At 40.3% G+C, this 19,810-nt stretch overlaps 1 protein-coding gene across 1 annotated transcript in view; it reads left to right on the forward strand.

Moving 5' to 3' along the window:
- LOC124260804 overlaps nt 1-19,810 on the forward strand; it is a 54,547-nt gene that overhangs the window by 15,814 nt on the left and 18,923 nt on the right. Inside the window, exon 2 of the mRNA XM_046695119.1 lies at nt 19,072-19,132. Coding sequence (XP_046551075.1) covers nt 19,072-19,132 — 61 coding nt within the window. The remainder of the gene's footprint in view (nt 1-19,071; nt 19,133-19,810) is intronic.

Genomic DNA, 19,810 nt, shown 5'->3' on the forward strand with positions numbered 1-19,810 from the left:
CGCGGTTGTGATATATAGACATTACAAAGACGGCTTCATGTTGAAAGAAACCTTAGTTCGTATTGCATGATTTTACCCCGTGTTGTTGAGACATAATGTTTGACAGGTGTCACACAATGGGGAGGATACAGGTTCAAAACAGTGCTTTCTCACTGTGAGGTGTTGTATCTGGAGGTGGTCACGTGTAACCTGTGACGCTCTCGCATGTCAGGCACAGCGGTATTACTCACCTCAGCAGTAAAACTCAATGTGTCAAAGATATTTGAGTATACGTCACCACGGCCGGTGTAAAGTCTCTCGCCTACATTATGACACAATACAACATCCACCGCGCTACGCTCAAGCTGATGCACTTAGATTTTGTTGTGCGTACGTGCCTCGCCGCCATCGCCCCGTGCAGCGCTTGTATCCAGGTTTCCGTTGAAGTATTTGTCCACCTGTCACTGTGCGCAATGCAGCCAAAGGGAATAGTTTCAGTGTAGCACGATCACGTGATGTACTTAATGTACTGTAAACTATTTGAAGCGGATATTACTTAACATATTTAGCAGATCGATATCAGTTAAACAGTTCACCTTCTTCCTGGTCAGCCCTATATTAAGGATCAATAGCATCAGGGAGAATAGAAGACGCTGTAAGATTATCCCTGATAGAATAACGTTTGAGACGAAACCTAAGAAAGTCACGGATAAGGCTGAAAACATAACTTACTACGACCCTGGCTGGCGGTACCGGTAGTTCCATCTCTGATTTACGTAGTCTGTAAGGCAGGACTAGAACATTCTGTCAATTGCTACTATCAATAAGAGACACAGAAGAAAAGGCAATGCCGCAGTATGCCGATGATTAGAAGACTAGATGGTCAACGCCAGTGAGAGCTAGGCCAGTTGATATAAACACCCGCTTGCTCAGTGGGACAATCCGGTCCACTCATATACTGAGATAATCTCTGCAAGGTGATATGAAAGGTAGGGTGATGATATATGAAGTATGGGGTAAGACGCGGAGGTTGCACTCACACATATCTAATGTTAATTTTGAGGTGTGTGACTAAAGGTTTGGCGTCTGTAAAGGTCAACTTACACTCACATTGCTCAGTATGTAACTGTCCGATGGGGTACAGGACAATTTGACTTATAAGTTAGATCACAAGTTAGTTAAAGTTCGGTGGTCCAACAATGAATTGTATAGATATTTCAAACATGACAAATATTGAATTACGATTAATTTCTGAAACATCACGTGGACCTTTATAATTCAGACTGTATTTACTGCAAGTTACTACACACTCAAGTGAATTTGATGCAGACTCGCTTAGACCTGTTTACAAGACTGTATCGACTTGGAACATGCCCTGTCAGGTTGGAACATTCATAACACGTCGCAATGTCAGCCCTTTCGTGTAGAAAACACGCAGTAATGGCGGTGAAGGAATAGTAGTGAGCATTGTTACGTTGTTGCAGTCACCTTTTCAGTTAACCCGAGACATGTTTCACAGTCGACATAGTGCTGGCCTTTACCTCACCTTATGCTCGCTGTTGGCATGCCCTGCCGTGTGAGTGATGTGTTAGTGTGGCGTTATACCAACAGGTGCTAACCCCTCTCTTCCAATAGCCACTCTCTATTGTACGTCTAAAACAGGAAACGGGGGATGTTCGGCGTACTGATGTTTTACTAGTCTAAATTAATCTGTATACAACAATCACTTTCTGTCGTCATGTAAAACTGGTGAACTGTCACATCCTAGTGGTGGATATTCTCACATGCTCCAGTGGTACACACCCTGTTGCCATGTTCCTGTGGTACACACCCTGTCGCCATGTTCCTGTGGTACACATTCTGTTGACATGTCCCTGTGGTACACCCCCTGTTGATATGTCCCTGTGGTACACACCCTGTTGACATGTCCCTGTGGTACACACCCTGTTGACATGTTCCTGTGGTACACACCCTGCTGACATGTCCCTGTGGTACACACACTGTTGACATGTCCCTGTGGTACACACACTGTTGACATGTCCCTGTGGTACACACCCTGTTGACATGTTCCTGTGGTAAACATCCTGTTGCCATGTCCCTGTGGTACACACCCTGTTGACATGTAACACTGGTGGACTGTCATATCGTAGTGGTGGATATTCCCACAACATGTCCCTGTGGTACACATCCTGTTGACATGTCCCTGTGGTACACACCCTGTTTATATGTCCCTGTGGTACACACCCTGTTGACATGTAACACTGGTGGACTGTCATATCGTAGTGGTGGATATTCCCACAACATGTCCCTGTGGTACACATCCTCCATGTCCCTGTGCCCTGTTGCCATGTCCCTGTGGTACACACCCTGTTGCTATGACATGTAACACTGGTGGACATGTCCCTACACACCCTGTTGATATTCCCACAACATGTCCCTGTGGTACACATCCTGTTGACATGTACACACTGGTGGACTGTCATATCGTAGTGGTGGATATTCCCACAACATGTCCCTGTGGTACACATCCTGTTGACATGTAACAGGGGTACACACCCTGTTGACATGTAACAGGGGTACACACCTTGTTGCCATGTCCCTGTGGTACACACCCTGTTGACATGTCCCTGTGGCACACATCCTGTTGCCATGTCCCTGTGGTACACACCCTGTTGTGGTACACATTCTGTTGCCATGTCCCTGTGGGTTGACATACATGTAACATACACCTGTTGCCATGTCCCTGTGGTACACATGCCATGTCCCTGTGGTACACATCCTGTTGCCATGACTGTGGTACACACACCCTGTTGCTATGTCCCTGTGGCACACATTCTGTTGCCATGTCCCTGTGGCTGTTGCCATGTCCCACACCCTGTTGACATGTACACATTCTGTTGACATGTAACAGGGGTACACACTCTGTTGCTATGTCCCTGTGGTACACATTATGTTGCCATGTCCCTATGGTACACATCCTGTTGCCATGTCCCTGTGGTACACACACTGTTGACAAGTTCCTGTGGTACACATTCTGTTGCCATGTCCCTGTGGCACACATCCTGTTGACATGTCCCTGTGGTAACACCCTGTTGCCATGTCCCTGTGGTACACATCCTGTTGACATGTCCCTGTGGTAACACCCTGTTGCCATGTCCCTGTGGTACACATCCTGTTGCCATGTCCCTGTGGTACACATCCTGTTGCCATGTCCCTGTGGTACACATCCTGTTGCCATGTTCCTGTGGTACACATTCAGGCATTCTTTTGTCACGTAATGGTGGTGGATATTCTTTTGTCACGTAATGGTGGTGGATATTCTGCTGTCACGTAATGGTGGTGGACATTCTTTTGTCACGTAATGGTGGTGGACATTCCTTTGTCACGTAATGGTGGTGGATATTCTTTTGTCACGTAATGGTGGTGGACATTCTTTTGTCACGTAATGGTGGTGGACATTCTTTTGTCACGTAATGGTGGTGGACATTCTTTTGTCACGTAATGGTGGTGGACATTCTTTTGTCACGTAATGGTGGTAGATATTCTGCTGTCACGTAATGGTGGTGGACATTCTACTGTCACGTCAGCGTTGTATGCAATCCGCAGCTACAGCACGAGCGAAGTGACATCATGGTTAATATATAGAAATATTGACAATCTGGCGGACACCGTGGGTAAGACCATTGTGACACCATTGGAACGGATACCGTGGGTAGACAGTGTATTGTTACGTTATAGTCTGTCGTCATGAAGCAGTCACGTCAAGGTGGTAGAATGGCGGCCACGTATGAGTTCGGATAGTGACATGCACATGTGACATGCACATAATACTGATCACTTGTTTATCTGGATTATGTTGTTGACTTCTTGGTGAAATGACGTTCAGCTTACTGCTTTACAAGAAATATACAGTATACAAGGTGTTGTGTGAAAAGCAACGGTCACAGCATTATGGTAGCCGTACGTGTCAACTTGTGAACTGTGGAATATGCCAGCTGTGGCTCCCTTTGAGACACAAATTACATGTAAGAATTACGTGATCCTGGAGTGCCAGGTCAGGTTATGGATAATAAGGTGCTAAATATCAAAAATGTGATTATACCATTTCTTTGTTTTCTAAATACCACGGATGATGTATGAATAACCAACTCCCCGCTCCGAAATGTCACAAGCTCTTGGCGTCGTCTCTCATTGAAAACATCATGGTTTATAAGTGATACATCGATTGCATGGCCCTTTACCCGTTTTCTATAGGCATTTGTGTGAAATGGGTCAATTACCGTTAGACAGCTAATTTGGGAAATAAGTTTTATTTACTTCAAATGGATTGTTGCGACTGAGGAGATATCTGTAAAGTTGATTATGTAAGGTTGTACTGGCGCATTTCGTGGCATGAATATATGCTTGCTTGTAGCCAGGGATCATTGCGCTCTGAGGACCTTAACTCCCGTAGTTTACCATACAGCTTCAGGTATTGTTACGGGAAGGTGAAGCTCAGTACACCAAGATGGCGGGATTACTTGAGTTTTAGCTCACATAATCGGTCATTGTTGATGACAATGCTAAATACTTATACCCCCGTAAACCGTTAACTGCTGAAGCAACTACCAACAACAGGACTTTCAAAGGTACCAGTGCGTTACAAAGATGAAGCTGGGTTTACGTTTTCTTTGCTTGTGTATATGTTTTCCCATTACCGCTGTCTAACTTGTATTTTACAGATGATGTCTCATTATCACAAACGACGTTATTTTCTGGCTGTTGACGAACTTTAATTTATTCCAGCAACATTAACTAATTAAGGTGAAAGGCCAGATTTTATTATTTTGAAAATATATTAAGCAAGTTTGACAGGTTGACAGTTTAACACAAGCATATGTTGGGATTTGAAAAGGTGACACATTCTGTGAGCAGGGTGAATAGCCCTTCATCCCGGGAAATACAGTTAGTATACATGTGTTCAAGTCCTCTTACAATGTAGATGTTATAACGAAGTTTGTCCTGGTTTAAGTGATACAGCGATGCTAATCTGACATCCTGCTTTGTGATAAACATTAGCTTGACAATGTCGGAACTCGAGTTTGAACCAGCTGTATAAACAAAACGAAGTCACTGGCATATAACAATTACAGCAAATGAGGCAAAACATCTTTTGATTATTTCTGATTTGTACAGAATATGAAATGTAAACTTTTGTGCATGTTGCATCAATTGTGAATGAGTGACTTAAAATGTAGTCACCTCTTCAGAATTTCAGCCATGGAAGCTATATACTCATAAAAAATAAACTTAGCTTCTTTGAGTGGCATTTTAGAAGTTGGAGAGTCAGATAAGGACAAACTTTATGGGTGAACAACGCTTGACATAGATACAAGGATCTGTATCGAAACGTCGCACCACCTGAATAAAGAAGTCGTTCACATCCATTAAGTTTGTCCTTATCAAAAATAAACCTATCGATATAAATACAAAGAACAGTGAAACAACTGCATTACCACAGACATAGATTAAAAACTAGCATGTAGCTTTAAGATGATATCGATTTTGATGCTAGCAATTTTGTCAAATTTAGTCATGAATTAAAATGACACATTATCAATTGTACATTCCAACGTAATAATATGAATTGTTTGCATATATGACAACGCTATTTAATATTTCTTTATTGATTGTTGAACGACCTCCATGGGGACAAATAGAAATATAGCCAGACAGTCCTCCCTTCGTTGTACGCGTAGTAGCACTCTCTGAGTATATGGAGAGTCCCCATAGGAATGTACATGTGGATAGGACGATCTCAGGAGAACATGGTGATGAATGTCAGATGTTCAGTAAAACACTGTTTGTTGCCAACAGCATTGAAATACTACCGACCACATGAGGTCCCCTGACACAGTCAAGAAATACTAAATGATTCTGGCACAAAAATGGAACAAAATTCATAATTCATCTTAAAAGTAATTGTTACTGACAGTGAGTGAACTACCAACGGTGAAGAAGGGCCGTCATATTTGCATCATAAACAGGGACTATTCCTGTACGTTGTCCGTGTTGAAGTTAGTAGACTGGTTGATACATTATACAGCCATATATTAATACGATATACAACCTCGTGTTCACATCCTTCTACGGTACTGTCGACAGGACAAATTTCGGGTGATGCATCAATGATTTGTTAATTAATTGTTCACGTACAGAACATTAAGAATTAATGTAAACATGTGAGAATGTGCATATACACATCAGCAGAATCAGGTTCACCGCAGATAGCGAGTGAAGGCAAGAACACAGCTCCGCCACAGCCATATCGCATCTTGAGACCACCGACAAAAATAATTTTGTTGAATCTGAGATCGATTTGACAACATGCGAAGTGTTAAGACTGCGGGAATAGAACAGGTCGAGCAGGAAGGGTTGGCCCTCTGAGGCGTCCCTATTTAAAACCAATTTTCGTTTTCCATTACATTTTTGCCTGACTGTTCACTGTGTGAAGTTTTTTGTGTGCCAGTAATGCAATTACAGAGGTTCTCTACGTTTCTCGAATCTTTTGACGATCGATCTCTTGTACATGTGTGTGTATTCCTTGAGGAATAAGGATGATATATTTGGCCATGCGCCCTCCGCGTATTTGTTTTTTGGTGCTCTCTCGCTGGCAGTTTAAATGGACCTCTAATACACTATTTTCGTTATGTTTTAAATGTAATTCAGCATAATGTTTATTGATTTTCCTATAAGCTAGGGTATTCAAAATGTATATTGTTCTGTCTAACCTCACACTTCTGGCACCCTTATTCGTTTAGTAGTATAACCGTCTGCGATTCAAAACACATTCAACTGAAATGTTATTAATTCATATTTCATGACAAAGCAAATAAATATTTTAATAATGACAGATGTGAATGTTTTATCGATCTACTCAAAACGGCTTGATTAAAATATTTGTTTAACAATTAGAACTATCCAACTGAAGTAGGTTTGCTTCAGAAACATAGTTAAACTTCACTATCAAGGTATACAGTTTGCTTCAGAAACACAGTTAACCTTCACTATCAAGCTATACAGTTCACTTCAGAAACATAGTTAACCTTTTCTACCAAGCTATACAGTTTGCCTCAGGAACATATTAACCTTCACTATCAAGCTATACAGCGTGCTTCAGGAACATAGTTAACCTTCACTATCAAGCTATACAGTGTGCTACAGAAACATAGTTTACCTTCACTACCAAGCTATACAGTGTGCTACAGAAACATAGTTAACCTTCACTATCAAGCTATACAGTGTGCTACAGAAACATAGTTAACCTTCACTATCAAGCTATACAGTGTGCTTCACAAACATAGTTAACCTTCACTATCAAGCTATACAGTGTGCTTCACAAACACAGTTAACCTTCACTATCAAGCTATACAGTTCACTTCAGAAACATAGTTAACCTTTTCTACCAAGCTATACAGTTTGCCTCAGGAACATATTAACCTTCACTATCAAGCTATACAGCGTGCTTCAGGAACATAGTTAACCTTCACTATCAAGCTATACAGTGTGCTACAGAAACATAGTTTACCTTCACTACCAAGCTATACAGTGTGCTACAGAAACATAGTTAACCTTCACTATCAAGCTATACAGTGTGCTACAGAAACATAGTTAACCTTCACTATCAAGCTATACAGTTTGCTTCACAAAAACATAGTTAACCTTCACTATCAAGCCATACAGTGTGCTACAGAAACATAGTTAACCTTCACTATCAAGCTATACAGTGTGCTACAGAAACATAGTTAACCTTCACTATCAAGCTATACAGTGTGCTTCACAAACATAGTTAACCTTCACTATCAAGCTATACAGTGTGCTACAGAAACATAGTTAACCTTCACTATCAAGCTATACAGTGTGCTACAGAAACATAGTTAACCTTCACTATCAAGCTATACAGTGTGCTACAGAAACATAGTTAACCTTCACTATCAAGCTATACAGTGTGCTTCACAAACATAGTTAACCTTCACTATCAAGCTATACAGTGTGCTACAGAAACATAGTTAACCTTCACTATCAAGCTTTACAGTGTGCTACAGAAACATAGTTAACCTTCACTACCAATTATACAGTGTGCTTCACAAACATAGTTTACTTTCACTATCAAGCTATACAGCGTGCTTCAGGAACATAGTTAACCTTCACTATCAAGCTATACAGTTTGCTTCAGGAACATAGTTAACCTTCACTATCAAGCTATACAGTTTGCTTCAGAAACATAGTTAACCTTCACTATCAAGCTATACAGCGTGCTTCAGGAACATAGTTAACCTTCACTATCAAGCTATTCTGTGTGCTTCAGGAACATAGTTTACCTTCACTATCAAGCTATACAGTTTGCTTCAGGAACATAGTTTACCTTCACTATCAAGCTATACAGCGTGCTTCAGGAACATAGTTAACCTTCACTATCAAGCTATTCTGTGTGCTTCAGAAACATAGTTAACCTTCACTATCAAGCTATACAGTTTGCTTCAGGAACATAGTTAACCTTCACTATCAAGCTATACAGTGTGCTTCAGAAACATAGTTAACCTTCACTACCAATTATACAGTTTACTTCAGAAACATAGTTAACCTTCACTATCAAGCTATACAGTTTGCTTCAGGAACATAGTTAACCTTCACTATCAAGCTATACAGTGTGCTTCAGAAACATAGTTAACCTTCACTAGTGTGCTTCACAAACAAGTTTACCTTATACAGGTATACAGTTTGCTTCAGGAACATAGTTAACCTTCACTACCAAGCTATACACATAGTTAACCTTCACTCACTATCAAGCTATACTGTGTGCTTCAGGAACATAGTTAACCTTCACTATCAAGCTATACAGTTTGCTTCAGAAACATAGTTAACCTTCACTACCAATTATACAGTTTACTTCAGAAACATAGTTAACCTTCACTATCAAGCTATACAGTTTGCTTCAGGAACATAGTTAACCTTCACTATCAAGCTATACAGTGTGCTTCAGAAACATAGTTAACCTTCACTACCAATTATACAGTGTGCTTCACAAACATAGTTTACCTTCACTATCAAGGTATACAGTGTGCTACAGAAACATAGTTAACCTTCACTATCAAGCTATTCTGTGTGCTTCAGAAACATAGTTAACCTTCACTATCAAGCTATACAGTTTGCTTCAGAAACATAGTTAACCTTCACTACCAAGCTATACAGCGTGCTTCAGAAACATAGTTCCTTCACTACCAAGCTATACAGTTTGCTTCAGAAACATAGGTAACCTTCACTATCAAGCTACACAGTTTGCTTCAGGAACATAGTTAACCTTCACTACCAATTATACAGTTTGCTTCAGGAACATAGTTAACCTTCACTACCAAGCTATACAGTTTGCTTCAGGAACATAGTTAACCTTCACTACCAAACTATATAGTGTGCTTCACAAACATAGTTTACCTTCACTATCAAGGTATACAGCTTGCTTCAGAAACATAGTTAACTTTCACTACCAAGCTATACAGCGTGCTTCAGGAACATAGTTAACCTTCACTATCAAGCTATTCTGTGTGCTTCAGAAACATAGTTAACCTTCACTATCAAGCTATACAGTTTGCTTCAGGAACATAGTTAACCTTCACTATCAAGCTATACAGTGTGCTTCAGAAACATAGTTAACCTTCACTACCAATTATACAGTGTGCTTCACAAACATAGTTTACCTTCACTATCAAGGTATACAGTGTGCTACAGAAACATAGTTAACCTTCACTATCAAGCTATTCTGTGTGTTTCAGAAACATAGTTAACCTTCACTATCAAGCTATACAGTTTGCTTCAGAAACATAGTTAACCTTCACTACCAAGCTATACAGCGTGCTTCAGAAACATAGTTCCTTCACTACCAAGCTATACAGTTTGCTTCAGAAACATAGGTAACCTTCACTATCAAGCTATACAGTTTGCTTCAGAAACATAGTTAACCTTCACTACCAATTATACAGTTTGCTTCAGGAACATAGTTAACCTTCACTACCAAGCTATACAGTTTGCTTCAGGAACATAGTTAACCTTCACTACCAAACTATATAGTGTGCTTCACAAACATAGTTTACCTTCACTATCAAGGTATACAGTTTGCTTCAGAAACATAGTTAACTTTCACTACCAAGCTATACAGCGTGCTTCAGGAACATAGTTAACCTTCACTATCAAGCTATTCTGTGTGCTTCAGAAACATAGTTAACCTTCACTATCAAGCTATACAGTTTGCTTCAGAAACATAGTTAACCTTCACTATCAAGCTATACAGTTTCCTTCAGAAACATAGTTAACCTTCACTACCAATTATACAGTTTGCTTCAGGAACATAGTTAACCTTCACTACCAAGCTATACAGTGTGCTTCAGGAACATAGTTAACCTTCATTACCAAGGTATACAGTGTGCTTCATGAACATAGTCAACCTTCACTATCAAGGTATACAGTTTGCTTCAGGAACATAGTTAACCTTCACTACCAAGCTATACAGTTTGCTTCAGAAACAAAGTTAACCTTCACTATCAAGCTATACAGCGTGCTTCAGAAACATAGTTAACCTTCACTACGAAGATATACAGTTTGCCCGAGAAATATAGTTCCTTCTCTACCGAGCTATACAGTTTGCTTCAGAAACATAGTTAACCTTCTCTACCAAGCTATACAGTTTGCTTCAGAAACATAGTTAACCTTCACTATCAAGCCATATAGTTTGCCTGAGAATCATAATTCCTTCACCATCAAGTTATACAGTTTGCTTGATATTTACACTGTAGTGAAGGAATTCAACATCTTGTGGGCAAGTAAAACCATGTATATACGCTATCAGCCTGTGTGACCAACTGAATCTTCTGTACGACAAGCTGATGAGAGCCGATAAACAACTAACCTGGTTCCCTCGGAATAAATCTATGTTACGTAAAGTGTAACCATATCTGTTGCTTCATGTTTCTTATCTCTCTCACTACAACTTATGCAAAATGAAAATTTATGATAATGCAGGCAGCGTTTTATTTCTCATAGTGCAGTTTCACGAAATGCATATACGAACGACAGCACACTATGCCCCATGTGTCAATATTGCTGTCTGCTATAGCACACTATGCCTCATGTGTCAATATTGCTGTCTGCTATAGGGCACTATGCCTCATGTGGCTATATTGCTGTCTGCTATAGCACACTATGCCCCATGTGTCAATATTGCTGTCTGCTATAGCACACTATGCCTCATGTGTCAAATTGCTGTCTGCTATAGCACGCTATGCCTCATGTGTCAATATTGCTGTCTGCTATAGGACACTATGCCCCATGTGTCAATATTGCTGTCTGCTATAGGACACTATGCCCCATGTGTCAATATTGCTGTCTGCTATAGCACACTATGCCTCATGTGTCAATTGCTGTCTGCTATAGCACACTATGCCTCATGTGTCAATATTGCTGTCTGCTATAGCACACTATGCCTCATGTGTCAATATTGCTGTCTGCTATAGGACACTATGCCTCATGTGTCAATAATGCTGTCTGCTATAGCACACTATGCCTCATGTGTCAATATTGCTGTGTGCTATAGCAAACTATGCCTCATGTGTCAATATTGCTGTCTGCTATAGCACACTATGCCTCATGTCTGTCGGTTATAGCACACTATGCCTCATATTCCTGTCTGCTATTGCACATTGTGCCTCGCAATTCAATACTAATGTCGCCTATATCACACTATGCCCCATCCAACATTTTACAGTACACCTTACTGGTGGTGGCTGTGTCATACTTCATCTCATACATCAATTTACAGTACACCTTACTGGTGGTGGCTGTGTCATACTTCATCTCATACATCAATTTACAGTACACCTTACTGGTGGTGGCTGTGTCATACTTCATCTCATACATCAATTTACAGTACACCTTACTGGTGGTCGCTGTGTCGTACTTTATCTCATACATCAATTTACAGCACACCTTACTGGTGGTGGCTGTGTCATACTTTATCTCATACATCAGTTTACAGTACACCTTACTGGTGGTGGCTGTGTCGTACTTTATCTCATACATCAATTTACAGTACACCTTACTGGTGGTGGCTGTGTCATACTTCATCTCATACATCAATTTACAGTATACCCTACTCACATCGGTTATATCAAACTATACATCATACATCAATTTACAGTACACCTTACTGGTGGTGGCTGTGTCGTACTTTATCTCATACATCAATTTACAGTATACCCTACTCACATCGGTTATATCAAACTATACATCATACATCAATTTACAGTACACCTTACTGGTGGTGGCTGTGTCGTACTTTATCTCATACATCAATTTACAGTACACCTTACGCACATCGGTTGTATCACACTATACATCATACATCAATTTACAGTACACCTTACTGGTGGTGGCTGTGTCGTACTTTATCTCATACATCAATTTACAGTACACCTTACGCACATCGGTTGTATCACACTATACATCATACATCAATTTACAGTACACCTTACTCATATCGGCTATATCACACTATACATCATACACTATGGTGGCTGAGTTTATGTGCTGGCGATTAGGTGCCTGACTCTGAGGGCATGGGTCCGAATCCCGGATGGGACTCAACCCAACAAAAGTACAAAAATCCGTACGTTACTAAGAAAGTGTAATCCCAAATCTAGCATATTTTATATACATCATACACCTGTGTACAGTACATCTTACTGGTGTCAGCTATATCGCACGTTGCTATAGGCTATACATCAATATCACCACTTCCTGGTATCTGATATAATACCCAGTGTCTCAATGTACAATACGCAATACTAATGCATGCCATACCACTTCATTCAGGAGACGATATGGCATTCTGATTTCAACATTCAACATGTATGGCATCCAGTATCCAACATACCACACCCATGCCGGGTCATACCCAGGATTCAGTGTACATGCTAGCCATCCCCATCTCCGCTCCACATAATAATGCCTTCCTTTCAAATTATTGTTTGCAACCATCTATAGCGCCTTGTTATGCTTCCACTCTCAAATGCAAGAAACTCCCCGCCTGGCCCTATGTTCGTGGTGACGCCTGCATGTGTTAGCCACAAGCTTGGCCTTCTCCACACCTGCAGCTGGCTGCTGGGCACAAACACAAGTTTAATGTAGAGGCTAGCCCGTCCTACCTGGCTGAATTATATAAGGCGTAAAAATAGTCGTCGCTTAGAGTGAAGTTTCAAGATATGGCCTTTCTAACGTTATGTCTCTTTGTCATCCAGTCTTACACCGATCAGTTAACCTTCGTCTTGGGTTTATTTTATGAATGAGAAATTTATGGAATTTAAAAACAACGGCATACTGTTAGGAACCAAAATGAGTTAGAAACAATGACACAACATGTAGAAACAAGTTGGGATGTAGAACTGTTCATGTCCGTAAACACGTTTTGGTACAAAAGGCAAACTTTATGAATCTTCTCGGGAACCACATGATCCAAACATATAAATGTGATATATTTTAGTTGAAAAGTACTATAATTAAAAGTATTCAATCATATCATGTACATTTATATAAACGTCCGACAACGCAACCAAATCAAAACCACACCTACAATTTGTCCCGTCTACTGTCCATGTAGTGTTGAATAGCATATGAGTCAAATGGCTAACGCCCACTAAACCGAACAAAAAGGTTCACTTGACCATAACACTAATGCTGGCCTAAGTACTTCTACCTGACTGAAGGTCAGCTGAGCTGTTAGAGCGGCTTACGTGTGCCCGCCAGTTTGTCATTATGTCAGCCGTTGACGTTTTCATTTCCGTCTCCTCTAACACCACAAAGCCCTTGAAACGTTTCTTCTTTTATATAGTATGACCAGAAATTATTGAGAATTTTAGGAATATGTCTAATTGGATTTCTAGTATAAACAACCTTGACCAGCTATCAAGTGCTTGGTTCATTCAAGAGAGACAACTTCGTTAATTCTTTTTCATTAGTTTGTGAAGAGTTATCCCCCTTTGTTTACTTGCTAGCAGACGACATTTTCAGTGATCCTCAGTATGGATGATTTAGAGAAGAGGAAGTTGATTTTAGAGTATTATAACAACTAAAGTGATTTGAAGTAGAACAGGCATCCTTTTGTCCACTGTTTATCGTGTTTTGAAAAATATTGCAAATGGATTTGGCATTGAGCACCAGGGAGGCGCAGGTAGGCCCAGAAAATTGACTGTCGGTGACAGGAGGCGGCTTGGTATTCTTGTTTCTAAAAACAAACGAAGGAGTTTAGAAAACTTAAGGCTGGGTATGATTGATAGAGGAACTGTGGCTGTCTGTAAGGAAACAATTAGAACTGAGCTGCATGTAATGGGTTGGCAGAAAATTCGAGGAATTCCATCACCGATCATGAAACCTGAACAAAAGGAGCGAAGGTTGAACTGGTGCTAACAGCATAGAAATTTGAACTGGGACAATGTGATTTTCTCAGATGAAAGTTCTGTGTGGCTGTTTCCTAATACACTGAAATTCTGGACCAAACAAACTTGAAAACCTGTGTATCAGCGCCCAAAGTAGAGTCCGAAATTTAACGTGTGGGGTGGCATATCTGTGTTAGGGGCAACGACCCCTCTGTGTATTTGAAGGGAATATGAACAGTGAGCGGTACACATATTTTCTCGAGGGACATTTACTTCCATCTGCTCACGTGTTCTATGGAAATGTTTGGATTTTCCAGCAGGACAACGACCCAAATCATCGTTCAAAGCATTCACAGGCCTGGTTTCGGACACAAAATATGACATTATTAGATTGGCCAAGCTATAGCCCTGACCTAAATCCAATAGAAAATGTTTGGGGACTTATGAAGGAAAGTGTCAAGAAGAAAAATCTGACAAATATTGCTGAAATGAAAGAAGAGGTGGTCCGATATTGAGACAGCATGGACCACGACTTTCTAACTTCTTTGATCAGTAGTATGCCCCGCCGCATTTAAGCCTGCATTGCTGCCCATGGTGACTTGACAAAATACTGTTCACCTGTCTTTGAATCTGGAGGAATGTTCTGCTAATATTCACATTTAATACGTGAGTAATGAGTAGAAAACAATTAAACAAATTACAATCTTTAAATTCTCAATTATTTCTGGTTGTACTGTATATGTAACCGTCTACATGCCCAGTTCTACATGTATAATTGTGTAATTCGGTGATGCCATCTGTTGTGTAGAAGTTTCGGTTACTTATCATGGTTATTCATATTTAATCTCCAATGACATTTATGAACTAATATGATACTCCCGAAAATAGATCAGGTGGTGAGGTGGCTCTATCTTCATATTTACACGTTTGCAAAGTTGAACGCCTCTGAATATATTACTAATGTTTCAGAATGTTTTGAATTTCATACAAAACATTATAATTATTATAACGCATTTCTAGAATGTGTGTCTCAGAACGCACTACATCACAGACAAATATTACCCATTTGTGCGCTTGTTTCGTATGATTTATATCCGGTAAGATCAAGTGCCATCCTAACCCAGTCAACAAAAGCGAGTGAGCGGCCTTGGTTTAATGCCGCTGTGAATGGTATTTACAGTTGCTTCATGTCGCGACAACTAGATTGGGGAGGAGATGCGGCACTAAGAAAGCTTCATGTAAAACCCACGAGCACAGGTAACATAATCAGGGCGAGCCAAGAATTGTGTCGCCTCGGCCGACTGGGTCGCCCCTCCGTTCTCTCCCCCTCCCCTCCCGAACAGGTTGAATTTACATCAGTCTTTCCGGCCTTGTTCAACATTGCCATTCACACTCAAATTGCAAACCAAAAGTACTAATCCCGATTCCTTACCTAGCGTTCATGGTATCAGCTCCTACCAACTCTGATAAGGGTGTATGTCTGTGATACACGGGAGGATTCCCTGTCCTTCCCTTCACTTTAAATTACTGTGAAATTAGGTAAGGTGTGTTACTCTAGCCCCACTAAGGCCATTGTTAGACTCTTTGTGTACAGTTCAACCGCCAAGAAGAAAATGAAGAATGTGCGTGTGGCTGGTGGGAGATTAGAGACATTGCGTTACGGCTGAACATTACTTGAATAAAATTTGAGATGAGTGAGTCCCTGTTGCGCTGACCGGGAAGGTGGTGGAAACAAAGGTAGCGGTGATCGTGGACAATTGAGAAATACCTGAACGGAGCGGAAGACATTGAGGAACAGCATATCGAGGCGGCTACATCGGTGGTATGTGTTGAATGGTCAGCAGAACTAACATGTGATTCAGGTGGTCTATCATCTCTCTCTGGTTAACCGTAACCAGCACGGGTGTAACAGTAAGACTGAACGTTTTCCCTCGTGGGCTCGCTTGTTATGGCCGCCGTATGAATGTTTACGAAATTGGATGAAAGGCCTGACTGTTCTTGGTACAGAGATGATGGTCTCCCTGTTGTGTACACACTGTTGAGACACTGTTGACACATCAGTCAGCCAACATGTGATTTTGACTCGTATCACTTCCTTATTCAGTATCTTTGTGCTACGATATTTCATTGGAACCATGTTAACTGGCTTTTCTGTAATATGCTAGCCTATATATTGGTCATATGGATAACAATTATCAGTGACAATGACGCGGGATTTATTCAACTCCACCTGTTATGTTTATTGTGCCAATGTAAGCAGACCAGACTAATTATTAGGCTTGGACTATTATGTTATAGCTGATTGAGGGTATACTGCGTGGGTAACTGCCTGATCCCAGGCCTCGGACTGTTGTGTTATGTTGTGTTGTATCATGCTGTTTTATAACGTATTACTGGTAGAATGCGGGCTTCCACACTGTGAGATTGAGAGTTCTATGTCACAACCATCACTGGCGCAGTGATACATGGATGATGTGTGGTTGTAACTGATTCTTAATAGAATGGGGATTATCAGACTGGTTGTTGGGTCATATGTTCTAAAGAATAAGTATTATTATAATTACTATTATTTAGAACATCTTATCACAAACTACCCGCTGAGACTGGCCACAAGACAGGAATTGCCAGAGGAAAGGGAAAGTATACAACAAGCAACTCCTCAGCAGTTGATAAAGTCGGAAATGAAATACTTTGATATTGATTTGATATTGAAATGTACACGCCCCAAAATAGTTAAATGTTTGTAAATTTAAAAGGCGACTGAAACTATCTGAGTTCACTTTGTCATCCATGCTTAATCCTTTGATTATATGTACTCTCTGCTGTGTTGATATATGGTGTGCACGGTAGTAATATTCTCATCATGATGATAACCCCTCCCCATCACCGTATGGTGGTTTTGGTTTTTCATTTCAACTGAAAGTGAAAGCTTATTTCGTGTCCTCGGAAGCATGGCTTAATGTCACCATAATACGGCTGACGTGATGTCAAATCATCAAAATCCTTTGCGTGTAAGCTTTTGATGATAAATAATTCATAGATATCAAAGCGACTTATTTCCGATGCGTCATTCATTGCAAATATCCTCTCATCGGAAACGGTCGGACCAGTGAAACTGAAGCTTCACGTGGTTGTTACTTTTAATGGTGACACATCAACTTCGGTTCCGACTTTCACTACTGCCCCCCAGACCAGCCATTCTAAAACCCTGATGTGATGAAATATTTTCTGCGTTTTTAAAGTGTATGCCTCAATACATATGTATTTTGCTTTCCCCTATTTTGTGATATGGAACATTTTGACCTTCCTTCAATCTCTGTGCCTATGCGCTACGCAGACTTACCCTGGACACTCAGGCATCTTCATTTATGACTACACGTGTGCATACAATTGTTAAAGTTAATCTTCAATTAATGTATGGTTATTTTGTTTGTTATGTCTCGAAACGTTGTTTGAAATTTCGTCAGCTATGAATCTTGCATGTCACTGAGGCTGTGCTGACAACAGCACGCTGTCGTGTTTCAAGCTGAAATAAAGGTGCATAGTTGTGACCAAAGGTGCATAGTTGACTCTTCACGCATGTATTTTGTGTTTAGTCACGATTTTCACAGTCCCAATTTTGACAGTGAAATTTCACACTTCCGTAATTGATCTAGCCAGTTGTCCTAATGTTGACAGTGAGCGTACCGGCCGTCCCAATTTTGAAAGTCCCCTCCTACCATCTAAAATTGTACCTTTCTCAGCCATGACGAAATACGATATGAAAATGTGATGCATATGTGAGTATACATACTTTGCAAGTAATTGGTAAAGCTACTTCTCTCATCCTGCTCATGGCGTAACCTTTTTTTATCCCCCGCAACGCTTTTTGCGGGGGGTATTAAAATGGACTCCGTCCGTGCGTGCGTGCGTGCGTCCGTCCATCCGTGCACATTTGTCTTTTCCGGAGCAGAACTCTAAAACCGTTCACTATTTCTTCACCAAACTTGCCACATAGATAGATCTGGTGGTGTACTGGTGCCTTTTTGGTAGTTTTGGAAATCCGAATAAAATATTTTTGGCGTTTCCATGGCAACAAGTTTGACTAAAACAGAAATTAGTATGTAGTGCACTTTTCCGGAGCAGAACTCTTAAACCGTTCCCTATTTCTTCACCAAACTTGGCAACAAGTTTGACTAAAACAGAAATTAGTGGTAGTGCTCTTTTCCGGAGCAGAACTCTAAAACCGTTCACTATTTCTTCACCAAACTTGGCACATACATAGATCTGGTGGGTTGTACTGGTAGTTTTGGATTTCTGAATAATGTAGTTTTGGATTTCTGAATAAAATATTTTTGGCATTTCCATGGCAACAAGTTTGACATAGACTGAAATTGGTGATAGTGCTCCTTTGTGGAGCAGAACTTTAAAAACCTTTCATTACTCTCCTTCCATTTTTCTATATACACACCTAAATATTTGACATAATCATAACTCGTAGACATAATCATGAAGAGTATTTTGCCATTGCGGGGGATATTGATGACTTTGTCTTCTTGTTAGATATTGCATTCACACATCTCAACCGGTAATGCTACTTCTTGCATATATATCATGCGCCAGGCAATGCTCAACAACCACCTGTTTGTTTCAGATGACACCTTCAAGACATTCACTTTCCAAATGCCAGAAGAATCTGAAGTCTTGTCCGCAAGGTAAGAAGTTTCACTCTCCTCTCGTTAAGTAAGACCTGGTCACGTCACAACAAATTATTCTACAACTTCCCTTCACACTTGCAATGTGCCAATATTGGAACATAGTTGAATAGCTTTAGAGGAGAATTTATAAATGTACACACGATGGACAAATGAGTATGATGGTTGAAGAGAGCCAAACAGAGAAGCAGTACTTCAAGGGAAGATTAGCCTGTATTATGTTTCTTTTCGATAATTTCCTATTAATCATGTGGTTTCATCGTGTTATATCGTTTATTAACAGAAATTAAGTGAGTTTATGTCTTTGCAAAACATTTTACTCCACTAAAACGAACATTGCAACTGTTGAAAGTTGCCGAGCCGTTGACAGCTACAGGTAGTTAAGTTAAACTATGTTTTAAAATGGAAAAGTATAGACATGTGTATTGAGGGGAATATCGATAAGGAGATACTTTGAACGTTAATGTCCCTTTCGAGATGTAGTTCGATCTGTACTTGGTTCAACCCTGAGGAGACCAATAAAGGCATTGAATGGTTTGTTTACAGTAAGCAGATGTGAGGTACACCATGTTTTCATTGTTCGTAAAAAGTCAAGTTTGGCTTTCATATCAAATCTTATGTCAAGAATAAATCCGTGTTTATTTTACACACTAATATAGAATTCCGAATGCAGCGATC

Source organism: Haliotis rubra, unplaced genomic scaffold (genome assembly GCF_003918875.1).
Source record: "Haliotis rubra isolate DU_JTF1 unplaced genomic scaffold, ASM391887v1 Scf777, whole genome shotgun sequence".
NCBI lineage: Eukaryota > Metazoa > Mollusca > Gastropoda > Lepetellida > Haliotidae > Haliotis > Haliotis rubra.